This window comes from Salmo trutta, chromosome 35, assembly GCF_901001165.1.
Source record: "Salmo trutta chromosome 35, fSalTru1.1, whole genome shotgun sequence".
Classification (NCBI taxonomy): domain Eukaryota; kingdom Metazoa; phylum Chordata; class Actinopteri; order Salmoniformes; family Salmonidae; genus Salmo; species Salmo trutta.
Genome location: NC_042991.1, coordinates 11,498,433 through 11,512,158, shown reverse-complemented (window position 1 = coordinate 11,512,158; position 13,726 = coordinate 11,498,433). Strand labels below are relative to the sequence as shown.

Here is a 13,726-nt window from a genome sequence, read left to right as displayed (position 1 = left end):
GCTTTGCTGGTGACACTGTCTGTGATTTATTTAGAATTTAAGTCACACTTAACCAGCATGGCTACCACAGCATTCTGAAGCGATACGCTATCCCATCTGGTTTGCTCTTAGTGGGACTACCATTTGTTTTTCAACAGGACAATGACCCAACACACCTCCAGGCTGTGTAAGGGCTATTTTACCAAGAAGGAGAGTGTTGAGTGCTGCATCAGATGACCTGGCCTCCACAATCCCCCGACCTCAACCAAATTGAGCTGGTTTGGGATGGGTGGGAACACAGAGTGAAGGAAAAGCAGCCAACAAAACAACAGAAAAGCATTCTAGGTGAAGCTGGTTGAGAGAATGCCAAGAGTGTGCAAAGCTGTCATCAAGGCAAAGGGTGGCTATTTGAAGAATCTCAAATATAAAATATTTTAATTTGTTTAACACTTTTTTTGGTTACTACATGATTCCATATGTTATTTAATAGTTTTGATGTCTTCACTATTATTCTACAATGTAGAAAATAGTACAAATAAAGAAAAACCCTTTCATGAGTAGGTGTTCTAAAACTTTTCACCGGTAGTGTATTTGCAACATCACCTAATTTCCTCTTGTATCTCCTCAGTGAAATAGCTGATCATCCCTACATATCTGAGGTCCCAGCAAACTCATTCCGCGGTATTACCAACCAAGTGCTGACAGTGTGAGTACACAGCCATAGCTCTACAGTTTCACTGGTGTCTTCACTGTGGACTACAGGCCATTACATTACCCTTGCTTGCAGTCTGAGAGTGCTGTGACCAGCACAGAGATGTTCTCACAAATGTCTGTCGGCGAGAAAACACCATTACATTAGATGCCAAAGCCATGGTCACATTGACAAACTGATTCAGGACACAACTAACCAATACATCGATCGAAGTGGTTAAATGTTGTTGGGGAGAACATAACGCAGTGAAATATGTTACAGAAAATGTTGTAGTGATTTTGGTCACTGAATTGCATACACTGGCAAATCCTCAGCACAAAAATATACATGTTATTCAACAGCTGGAATTGACATTTACTGATTTAATAGGAGCTGTACAACCAGACAGATTCAAAGTTAGTCAGTGGGTTGGTGCATAAAATAACACACGTTTGACTTCACTAAATGTTAACTGTTATGATTGTTTTCTGATGTGTTTATTCTCTTACAGGATGTTGTACAGTAATGGCTTCACCGACATTCAGCATCATGCTTTCAACGGGACCAAACTGGATGCTGTGTAAGTTATTTTGCTTATATCATTAACACAAAATAATAGAATGGTATAGAATAGAAAATAACAGAATAGAATGGTATAGAATAGAAAATAACAGAATAGAATGGTATAGAAAATAACAGAATAGAATGGTGTAGAAAATAACAGAATAGAATGGTATAGAAAATAACAGAATAGAATGGTATAGAAAATAACAGAATAGAATGGTATAGAATAGAAAATAACAGATTAGAATGGTATAGAATAGAAAATAACATAATAGAATGGTATAGAATAGAAAGGAATGGTATAGAATAGAAAATAATAGAATAGAAAATGAAATACTGTATTAGTAGCCACATGCAGCGCTCTGCTTAACACTGCTGACCCAAAGCCGTGCAGGACAAAGCACTGAAGCAGCAAGGATTCTTGTAATGTTGTATTGTTGATGACCTCTTGCTGTTGGAACCAATTACTATATAAATGGACTGTAACAGTGCTTTGGACTGCCTTAGAGGTTCAGTCTTCTCATAGAGAAGTACTGGAGGTACGGTTCTCTATGTTGTTACAGTTATGATATCTTTCACTCTGGCTTAACAATCAGTCATTTCAGACCCCTTCATTTCACCAAAATTAAGTTATTTAGTATTTTGACTGGATTAAACTTTTTTTTTACATCTGGCATTAATATTTCCTTACTCAAAATTACACTATTACGCTACACAAGCAGTAGGATCAATGTTCCATCTGAACTGGTTCTCCCAGACGTGCTTAAAGAGAGGTTTAACCCCAGCCTTGATTAGGAAGCCCTAGTTCTCCTGATTTTTGTAAGAAGACGATTTCAGGAAGTCTGCACCAAAGGAAATGTATTTCCCCATAAGGGAACAAAAAGTCTTATTTTTTTATCTAGATTTCATCTTACTGAAACTAACCTGGATGAATAAAGTTTAAAATTGAAATGTAAAAAAACAATTATTACTTTCTGTGTCACTACACTGTCCCGATGCACCCCTCCTCCACTCCGACCCCAATATTGTATAAAGACATTTAAACATTACATTACTTACTTTTGTTACTGTTTTCCCTTTAACGCCAAACTTCACCCCCCGCCACCCTCCTTTTTGTCACCTCTCTCTAGCTTTCCCATCAGGATATGAAACATTAATATAGCTCTGACCCCCACCCCCCCACCCCTCCATTTAACCATTCACCCCTAGTAAAACCCTAGCTGGTCCTTGTGGAGTTGTAATTAGACCAATGGGCAGTCACTGTAGTCAGTCTTACCACACTGCTGTTTGGGTTGGCACGCACAGAGCGGGCTTAGAGAAAAAAGTGATCCGGGAGTGTGTGTGTATCGGTGTGTATGTGTGTTTTCTCAGAGCGAGAGCTGATCCCAGAGCTGTAACACCAAGACAAACACTCTCCCACACACGTTTTATTATCAAAATTAGATTTAGGGACTCTACAATATCTATTTTAAAGGTGCAGCGTGTTTCTGAAGTACCTTCTCCGATGGTGGGACGGCTGATTTTAAAACAACACTCAGGATAAGACCTGAGTCGTCCGAAGTCGGTGTTACTCCAGGAAGTGGGGTACATAAACAGTAGAACGTGGTGTGATGAGGATAGTGAAAATATTGTAGCATGTCTCTGAGCTATCAGGATGATTACATTCGTGTGTGTGTGTGTGTGTGTGCGTGTTTTCTCTCCAGGTACCTCCATAGGAACAAGCGTCTGACCAAGATGGATGAAAGAACGTTTGCTGGCACTGTTAGTGGCCCAATGCTTCTGTGCGTAATTATTCATCCTTTATTTAACCAGGAAAGTCATATAGAGATGAGCATCCTTCTTTTTTTTTCAAGTGAGCCCTGGACAAAAAAATCCTCTCACTGCACTGCCCAACATGTTCAGTTCCTATTCTGAAGTTATAGTTGCTCAAACTACTTTGAAAGAATGGTACAAATGCATCCAATGTTCCTACGTTCGTCTTAAATGTCAGTTATTTGTCTTATTAAACAGAGAGATACAGTATGTTCCATTAATGTGATATTAATCAAGTGTGTTTTGCAATGATATGTGATTTATGAGTCGGGTTTGGAACTTTTATAGAAAAAGTTTATATTGGAGTCCAAAATTATCAGACGATTAATATAAATAATTACTAGAAAACAATCATTTTTACAAAGCCAAATGGGTTCAAATCATAACTTCCGTAATTCATTCATGGCTAAGTTTCTTTCTCTTTGTACCTCTCTATTTTCCCATAAAAGTGGAGAATGAGTGAGAAACATGTCTGGGAGAAACCCAGTTCAGAAATCATGAAAATAGCTTAACGACAGCTGGGATTTTGACTGGGAAATCAGACACAGATTGTGTGTGAGTGTTATAGAAACGTTTCAACTTTTCCTTCCCCTCTCTGTTTTGAGAGTCATAGTGGAATGAAATATCCCCTTCCCTTTCTGGGGAGTTTGATGCAGAAACCTTACCTCTGTTATCTGTTTTCTGAAGTAGTACTCCTAAAGCTGTAACCTCTTTTAATACGTTTTTAATAAGTCAATCTGTTCCCCAGCCTTGTTCAGTACTTCAGAAATGCGGCCGTCCTTCCTACATTCCTTGAAGTAATCACTGACCTGAATTGGTTGGATTGGTGAAAGTAGTAAGGTTGTTAACTTGCTTATACCCATTCAATCACGTATCTCTATGCTAACCTCAAGGGGGAAAAGGAAGGAAGGATGCATATTTCTAAAGTATTCGAACATGTCTTAGTCCTGGCTGAGTGGTGAGGTCATCCACATGAGGTCATGGCCTAAACATCTCCCAATGACAAAATCAGACCGCCGGCAGGCCTTCAACACACACTATTATTATCCAGTGTTGCTCAATGTTCCCCCAGAGAGAGAGAACCAATGTGACAGAAAAATACTCAGCTGCCTCTGGAAAAGAAAGAAAGTGTGATTTAATTTTATGCATTGTTTGGCTTGTGTTTCTGTATATTATTATTATTATTATTATCTTATTAAATCATTTAGCAGATCATTTCACTGATACACTAGATGAGGAAACATCTTGTTAATGTTTTGTCCCCCACTTGGCCCCTCGAAGGGGGAGTGTAGGTTACACTTTGCTGATAATACAATCACACAGGATGCTGAAGGAGAAATGGAATACCCAAATGGCACCCTATTCCCTGTATAGTGCACTACTTTTGACCAGGGCTCCGGTCCAAAGTAGTGCACTATATAGGGAATAGGGTGCCATTTGGGATGCCGCCAAGGACTGGATGTGAGCTTGTACTGAGTTGTGACTTTACGTCCCAGTGAGGTTCAGTCTTTGGCATGGCAACGTGGACAATAAAAAACAATGTTTAATTAGATAAAGACGATGGAAGAGTGGTGGATACTCTTTTGCGGGAACAAGATGTAGGCGTTGTATTTTGCGTTCCGTTTCGGAAAGATCGCAAGTCTAACAATTGGTGAATAAATAGGCATTTGACAAAAATGTGTATCCCAGAATGCGCAAAACGGGTAGCCATGCATATCATAACAACTAGAAAGTGGGGAGGTGTTGCTGTCCTAAACAGTACAAAACCATATCTTCACTAGGCTTCATCTGTTGTTAGGCTTTAATGATAATGTCTATGGCCCGTGCCATGGCCTATGATTCCAAATACCATTACAGCACTTCTACACACACGCACACACACGTTCCCCAAGGTGACATATGTGATCCAAAGCTGTATGAACTCTGTATGACCCCTGTTTAACCTCCAGCTGTCTCCCGTATTCACTGTTCTGAACTCTGTAAGAACCCTCTATGAGCCCTGTATGACCTCCAGCTGTCACATGTATTCCCTGTGTTTCCTTTTCCAGTGACGTGTCCCTGACGGGGGTGTCATCCCTCCCCACAGCAGGCCTGGAATCTCTCAGGGAGCTGATGGCCCGCAACGCCTGGAACCTGAAGAAGCTCCCGCCAATCAAAACCTTCAAACACCTGGTTACCGCAGACCTCACCTACCCCTCCCTGTGCTGCGGCTTCAAGAACCTCAAGAAGAAGAGAGGGTGAGATTATGTTTTAATGTTTTTTTTATGTCAATCATTGTGAAGCCATTTCCATATTGCGTGGACAATGACGTTTTTCTGGAGATGTGAAAAGGCTGTATCTTCTGTGTGTTGATGTTGAGTTGTTGTTGTGCTGTTGTATCACACGTTTATTTTTATTGTGTACTAAATATACAGTTGAAGTCGGAGGTTTACATGCACTTAGGTTGGAGTCATTAAAACTCGTTTTTCAACCACTCCACAAATTACTTGTTAACAAACTATAGTTTTGGCAAGTCGGTTAGGACATCTACTTTGTGCATGACACAAGTCATTTTCCAACAATTGTTTACAGACAGATTATTTAACTTATAATTCACTGTATCACAATTCCAGTGCGTAAGAAGTTTACATACATTAAGTTGACTGTGCCTTTAAACAGCTTGGAAATTTCCAGAAAATGATGTCATGGCTTTAGAAGCTTCTGATAGGCTAATTGACATCATTTGAGTCAATTGGAGGTGTACCTGTGGATGTATTTCAAGGCCTACCTTCAAACTCAGTGCCTCTTTGCTTGACATGGGAAAATCAAAAGAAATCAGCCAAGACCTCAGAAAAAAAATTGTAGACCTCCGTAAGTCTGGTTCATCCTTGAGAGCAATTTCCAAACGCCTGAAGGTACCACGTTCATCTGTACAAACAATAGTACGCAAGTATAAACACCATATGACCACACAGCCGTCATACCGCTCAGGAAGGAGACGCATTCTGTCTCCTAGAGATGAAATTACTTTGGTGCGAAAAGTGCAAATCAATCCCAGAACAACAGCAAAGGACCTTGTGAATATGCTGGAGGAAACGGGTACAAAAGTATCTATATCCACAGTAAAATGAGTCCTATATCGACATATCCTGAAACGGCGCTCAGCAAGGAAGAAGGCACTGCTCCAAAACCGCCATAAAAAAGCCAGACTGCGGTTTGCAACTGCACATGGGGACAAAGATCGTACTTTTTGGAGAAATGTCCTCTGGTATGATGAAACAAAAATAGAACTGTTTGGCCATAATGACCATCGTTATGTTTGGAGTAAAAGGGGAGGCTTGCAAGCCGAAGAATACCATCCCAACCATGAAGCACAGGGGTGGCAGCATCATGTTGTCACTCCTGCTTTGCTGCAGGAGGGACTGGTGCACTTCACAAAATAGATGGCATCGTGAGGTAGGAAAATTGTGTGGATATATTGAAGCAACATCTCAAGACATCGGTCAGTAAGTTAAAGCTTGGTCACAAATGGGTCTTCCAAATGGACAATGACCCCAAGCATACTTCCAAAGTTGTGGCAAAATGGCTTAAGGAATAACAAAGTCGAGGTATTGGAGTGCCCATCACAAAGCCCTGACCTCAATCCCATAGAAAATGTATGGGCAGAACTACAAACCTGACTCAGTTACACCAGCTCTGTCAGGAGGAATGGGCCAAAATTCACCCAACTTTTTGTGGGAAGCTTGTGGAAGGCTTCCTGAAAGGTTTGACCCAAGTCCAACAATTTAAAGTCAATGCTACCAAATACTAATTGAGTGTATGTAAACTTCTGACCCACTGGGAATGTGATGAAAGAAATAAAAGCTGAAATAAATCTTTCTCTCTACTATTATTCTGACATTTCACATTCTTAAAATAAAGTGGTGATCCAAACTGACCTAAGACAGGGAATTTTTACTAGGATTTAATGTCAGGAATTGTGAAAAACTGGGTTTAAATGTATTTGGCTAATGTGTATGTAAACTTCTGACTTCAACTGTGTGTGTATATATATATATATATATATATATGACTTTTTCCACATTTTGTTACGTTGCAGCCTTTTTCTAATATGGATTAAATAGTTTTTCCCTTATCAATCTATACACAATACCCCATAATGACAAAGCAAAAACAGGTTTCAAAGTGTTTAGGAAATATCACATTTACATAAGTATTCAGACCCTTTACTTTCTTGAAGCATCTTTGGCAGCGATCACAGCATCGAGTCTTGGATATGACACTACAAGCTTGGAACACCTGTATTTGGGGAGTTTCTGCCATTCTTCTCTACAGATCCTCTCAAGCTCTGTCAGGTTGGATGGGCAGTGTCACTGCACAGCTATTTTCAGGTTTCTCCAGAGATGTTCGATCGGGTTCAAATCCGGGATCTGGCTTGGCCTCTCAAGGACTTTGTCCTGAAGCCACTCCTGTGTTGTCTTGACTGTGTGCTTAGGGTCGTTGTCCTGTTGGAAGGTGAACCTTCACCCCAGTCTGAGTTCCTGAATGCTGTGGAGCAGGTTTCCATCAAGAATTTCTCTGTACTTTGCTCCATTCATTTATCCATCTCCTGACTAGTCTCCCCGTCCCTGCCGCTGAAAAACATCCCCTCCCTGACCAAGGCCCTCCCCCCCGATTGCTCAGTTTGGCCTGGTGGCCAGCTGTAGGAAGAGTCTTGGTGGTTCCAAACTTTTTCCATTTAAGAATGATAGAGGTCACTGTGTTCTTGGGGAGCTTCAATGCTGCAGAAATGTTTTGGTACCCTTCCATAGATCTGTGCCTCGACACAATCCTGTCTATGCACTCTACGGACAATTCCTTCAACCTCATGGCTTGGTTTTTGCTCTGACATGCATTGCAAATGCGGGACCTTATTTAGACAAGTGTGTCCTTTTCCAAATGTCCAATCAATTGAATTTACCACAGGTGAACTCCAATGAATTTGTACAAACATCTCAAGGATGATCGATGGAAACAGGATGCACTTGAGCAAAATTTCGAGTCTCATAGCAAAGGGTCTGTGTACTTATTTAAATAAGGTATATCTGTTTTTTATTTTTTATACATTTGCAAAAACCTGTTTTCACTTCGGCATTTCACTTCGTCATTATGGGGTATTGTGTGTAGATAGAAGAGGAATTTTTACTTATTTATTACATTTTAAAATAAGGCTGTACTGTAACATAACAAAATGTGGAAAAAGGGAAAGGGTCTGAATACTTACAGAATGTGTATGTGTGTGTGTATATATATATATATATATATATATACATATAAAAAATTATATTTTATTTAACACTACAATACACAGACAATACATTTTTGACCGGGGGCAAAAAGGTGCTCTGGTCAGTGAGTGCTCTGGTCAGGTCAGTGAGTGCTCTGGTCACGTCAGTGAGTGCTCTGGTCAGTGAGTGCTCTGGTCTGGTCAGTGAGTGCTCTGGTCTGGTCAGTGAGTGCTCTGGTCAGTGAGTACTCTGGTCAGTATGTGCTCTGGTCAGTGAGTGCTCTGGTCAGGTCAGTGAGTGCTCTGGTCAGTATGTGCTCTGGTCAGTGAGTGCTCTGGTCAGTGAGTGCTCTGGTCTGGTCAGTGAGTGCTCTGGTCAGTATGTGCTCTGGTCAGTGAGTGCTCTGGTCAGGTCAGTGAGTGCTCTGGTCAGTGAGTGCTCTGGTCAGTGAGTGCTCTGGTCAGTGAGTGCTCTGGTCACGTCAGTGAGTGCTCTGGTCTGGTCAGTATGTGCTCTGGTCAGGTCAGTGAGTGCTCCGGTCAGTATGTGCTCTGGTCAGTGAGTGCTCTGGTCAGGTCAGTATGTGCTCTGGTCAGTGGGTGCTCTGGTCAGTATGTGCTCTGGTCAGTATGTGCTCTGGTCAGTGGGTGCTTTGGTCAGTGGGTGCGCTCGACCCCACCAGCCCCGAGATTCCAAGTGCTGGAAAAACCAAGCCCCACCCGACACCTGGACGGGCATGGAAGCAAGCGCACCCATAGCTACCAGGATCAACACTAGCACCACTCACAGCATGAAACCAAACCGCAAAACATATAACAATCCCATCTTCACCCCTGATTGGAGGACCTCAAACATTTCTACTGTACATTTGTGTGTAGAATTATTCCAACACTCATCAATTCCACCGTTCAGACAGCCACAGATCAACCCATCTTTCCCAATAAATCATCCTTCTACCATTTCCTCTCGCAATACATTCCTCCATTCTACCATGGCGTCTCACTAGGAACTTGAGCCACACCATCTGCAACGTTGCCCCAAAAATAAACAGAAACAAGAGCACAATGATATTTCCCTTTGACTGACTGGTCCTTCCAACGTTTATTTATTTGTCTAGAAGTTTGTAAATAATTGCTGCTTGGCTCCATTACAACTAGAGACCTGTGAAGTCTTTCATTGATGGTTTTGTATATGAAAATAAAATCATAGTGCATTACTAACCCTGGAAGTCTACTGTAGTGTGTATTACTCTGTATTGTGTACAGTTCCAGTATGATTAATGGCTGTTGAATAGCACAGCTGTAATTCCTCAGTGTGGATGTTGGCTGAGATTAAGTCAACTCTGACACGTTTACCTATAACGTTTTATTAGGCGGCTTTAATTACTGTCAGTCAACACTGTTATTGTAGGAAGACCAACGTCTAAACAAGACTAATGAGCCTCTCAAAACATGAATCAGTTTTTCTTCTTTAACTGGGTATGTAAATAATATGATAGCTGGACCCAGGAGTGTATAAAGAGGTATTTTGAAGTAAAGGACAAGCTGAATTATTTTGTATTTATTTGTTTGCACTCAACTTGAACTTATAGTCATTCGCAGTTTCATTTGTTCAACTTGCAATGTTCATTACAGACTCAAACAAATGATTTCACCTTCAGTTATTCTTAAAGCACAAACAGAAGCAGAAAGTGAAACTCAAAGAAAAACTCATAGATCTGCAGTACACTTTCTACAATGAGTCTCTTTTGACATTGCAGATACCTGGAGTACATCATCTGCAACCTGACAGCTTTCTACGACCAGCATCAAAAGAGATCAGTAGGTCCCCTCAGAGTCCCATCACTTCAAATAGACCCAGTCTCTGACACTGCAGCAGACCGGCACCAGAAGAGATCCGTGGGTCCCCTCACAGTCCCATCCCTCCAAGAGGGTCCCATGGGGGATGCAGCTGACCAGCAGCCCAGCGAGGTGGGCTTCAGAGATGGGGTGTTCAGAGACACCCAGGGAGATCCCCGGAGAGACTTCCAAAGCAGCCTCCACTACCACGCTTACTTTGGTGGCCAGCCGGATGATGACATGGGCTTCGGGGAGACACTGAAGGTAAAGAGAGACTGGTCAGCAACCAGAGTGTCGCCAGTGCTGACGGGGGGGTTGGGGGAAATAACAAATCAAGGAAAGGAAAAGGATACACTTCAGTGTCTGTGATGATCTTATCTTACAGAACCCCCAGGAGGACACCAGCCAGGACTTCGACAGTCGCTACGACTACGTGGTCTGTGAGGAGGGCGAGGAGGTGACCTGCGCCCCTGCGCCGGACGAGTTCAACCCGTGCGAGGACATCATGGGCTTCGGCTTCCTGCGGGTGTCTGTGTGGTTCGTATCCCTACTGGCTGTTGTAGGCAACATGGTGGCACTTCTAGTCCTCCTCACCTCTCACTACAAGCTCTCCGTCTCCCGCTTCCTCATGTGTCACCTGGCCTTCGCTGACCTCTGCATGGGGATATATCTCCTCCTCATCGCCTCTGTGGACCTTCACACCCGGGCAGAGTACTACAACCACGCCATCGACTGGCAGACAGGGCCGGGCTGCGGGTTAGCGGGGTTCTTTACCGTGTTTGCCAGCGAACTGTCGGTGTATACGCTGACGGTGATCACGCTAGAGAGGTGGTATGCGATAACGTTCGCCATGAGGCTGGACAGGAAGTTGCGTCTGCCCCATGCAGCTGCTGTGATGCTGGCTGGATGGTTGTTCTGCCTCCTCCTAGCGATGCTCCCCCTAGTGGGGGTTAGTAGTTACCAGAAGGTCAGTATTTATCTATTTCTTAATATTAATTGATTGATTCAGTGATTGATTGTGTTACAAAACCAATTAGCCAGTCTATGGCAAGCCTAGGACCCCTGGCTAATCGGTTTTGTTACGATTGATTGATGGATTATTTATTTTTATCTTTATTTAATTAGGTCAGTATCTGCCTACCCATGGACACCCAGTCCACCGTGGCCCAGGTGTACATTGTCTCAGTCCTTATCCTCAACATCCTGGCATTTCTGGTCATCTGTGCCTGTTACATCAAGATCTACTGCACTGTCCACAACCCGCACTACCGGTCCGGCTCCAAAGACACCAACATCGCCAAACGCATGGCCGTTCTTATCTTCACAGACTTCCTGTGTATGGCACCCATCTCTTTCTACGCCATGTCGGCGGTTCTGGACCGGCCTCTCATCACTGTATCCAACTCTAAGATCCTGCTGGTGCTCTTCTACCCTCTTAACTCCTGTGCCAACCCCTTCCTGTACGCCATCTTCACCAAGGCCTTCAGGGGGGATGTCTTTATCCTGCTCAGCAAGGTGGGGCTGTGCCAGCGCCGGGCACAGCTCTTCAGAGGGCAGACGGTCAGTTCGAAGGGTAGCAGTGGGGTATGTCACCAGGGCCGGAGAGGTAAGAAGAGAGACAAAAACGAGAAGGGAACAGGAGGACCAGAGGAGGTACCCATCCACCTGCAGGATCGTTCTGGGTCTAGTCAAACCTACCTCCAACCCACCTCCCAGCAACCCAGTCCGGAGGAGAACCATAGCCTGGACACATGAACTCAAACCTAGCCTGGGGAGATCAAAGAGTACTGTGATGGTGCCAGTGATGGTTTGGTTGGAGGGAGGAGAGGAGCCACAGTGAAATCAAAACTGGAAGTGGATTGAACTGTTGAGATATTTTACAGCAAGCCAGTATTTTCTCTGAACCTTTTCGCACGTTTGACTGTTTTCATAATTTCTGCTGTGATTTTTGCTGTTGCAATTAATATACTGACTGTCAAGGAATATTACGTGTCAGTAAGATATGAGATATTCTGGTTGATTGCAGCAAAACTTCGTTAGGAAATGATCCTATTTCGGTCGTTGTTAATTCTAAAGATTTAATTGGGTGTTGAAACTGTTGCTAAATGTCAGCTGTACTGTATCTGAAAGCAAAGTTGATTTACACTTTTGTTTAAATTGTAGATGAACTGGAGCTGGTCCCCCCCAAAAAAATATCTCCCCGATCATTGTTTTATCACATTTAGCAAATAAATCTACCCTGTTTTCTTGTGAACTTTAAATCCATGATTATTCATACATACCAGACAAAAAAAGGGACATGTTTTTGTACACTAACTGGGACTCTCAAACATCTACACTACTAAGAGCTAAATGAAGACATTGAGAGAGGTCTGCAACATGATATTTGATTTCTCAAACGTCAGACCTATGAAATGAAGAGATTCCTTAGAGACTCCTGGATATTGTCCCTGGTACTGTATTACAGATCAGCCTGCAGGTCCAGGGTGATTAGAAACTAGACCTAACTTCAGACAGGGAAATACTGCATCCCTTAATGTTCCACAATGTGTATACTGTATAGAAATGAGAAGAGTAATCCATGTACAAAGACATAAAATGCAAAACTTTGTGATACTGCATCTTTTTAGTTTGCCTTTTAAAAATGTTAATTAACAAACCAGCTACATAAAGGAAGTGAGAAAATGTGTTAATCGTCACATGGCATCAATCTATAGAAGGAGCCATAATGTGAAAACCAGACATGAGTGTTTTTACCGAACCGTTCTCTTTGAAAAGTATCTACAGCGAAAGTGATTTGGTTTTGCCCCAAATGTATATTACATTCCAGAGATGCATTAAACATTTGTCTACTTATTTTCCTTCTTCTCGTTGTCCTATTTAATGTTGCTACTGAACTGATCCAAATAAACATGTAAAGAATTTCCAGAAATGCATCCCAACTCCGAAACCAAAATATATTTCCATTCTTAAAAGGATATAAGTGACTTTTCAGACAATCAGAGATGCAACCAGACCTGGGTTCAAATACTATTTCAAATATTTCAATTACATTCCAATGTATGTATTCAGATATATTTTATACTTGAAAAGACAAGTAGTTGAATATTTTAATATATTTGGAAATACACTTAAAGTATTTGAAAATACTCAAATACACATTCCTCGCACTTAACCCAGGTATTTTAAAATAGTCTGAAATACAATTGGTAGACTACTTGGTTTTTATAAATAACCATTCAAATACTCTAATAAAAGTACTTGTTTTGGGCTGAAAAATATTTTCAATACCAAATACTCAAATACACATGTATTTGAACCCAGGTCTGGATAAAACCGTGCCTTGCTAGAAAAACCTAAGAAAAACACTAACATGCAAGATAGCTGTTGCTATAGTGAGATATTGGAGCTTTCTGCCAATGACCGCCCGCTTGACATCTGGATAGCGTTTGAACTGCACTGTGACATTTTCAGAGAAATGCAGACGGCTAGGGAATTAACTTTCCTGGAAAAAGGGATCATTTCCTATTATGTTTTATTTTCTCTTTTGCATCAGGCCAAAGTGATATGCAACTCTTCCGTTCAGCTAAATAAAG

At 41.9% G+C, this 13,726-nt stretch overlaps 1 protein-coding gene across 1 annotated transcript in view; it reads left to right on the top strand.

Moving 5' to 3' along the window:
• The window catches only part of LOC115174617 (thyrotropin receptor), a 34,673-nt gene extending 21,682 nt beyond the window's left edge, over window positions 1-12,991 (top strand). Inside the window, exons 6-12 of the mRNA XM_029733318.1 lie at window positions 608-685; window positions 1,182-1,250; window positions 2,938-3,015; window positions 5,095-5,283; window positions 10,052-10,394; window positions 10,516-11,097; window positions 11,256-12,991. Coding sequence (XP_029589178.1) covers window positions 608-685; window positions 1,182-1,250; window positions 2,938-3,015; window positions 5,095-5,283; window positions 10,052-10,394; window positions 10,516-11,097; window positions 11,256-11,885 — 1,969 coding nt within the window. The 3' untranslated portion in view covers window positions 11,886-12,991. The remainder of the gene's footprint in view (window positions 1-607; window positions 686-1,181; window positions 1,251-2,937; window positions 3,016-5,094; window positions 5,284-10,051; window positions 10,395-10,515; window positions 11,098-11,255) is intronic.
• The last annotated feature ends 735 nt before the right edge of the window (window positions 12,992-13,726 follow it).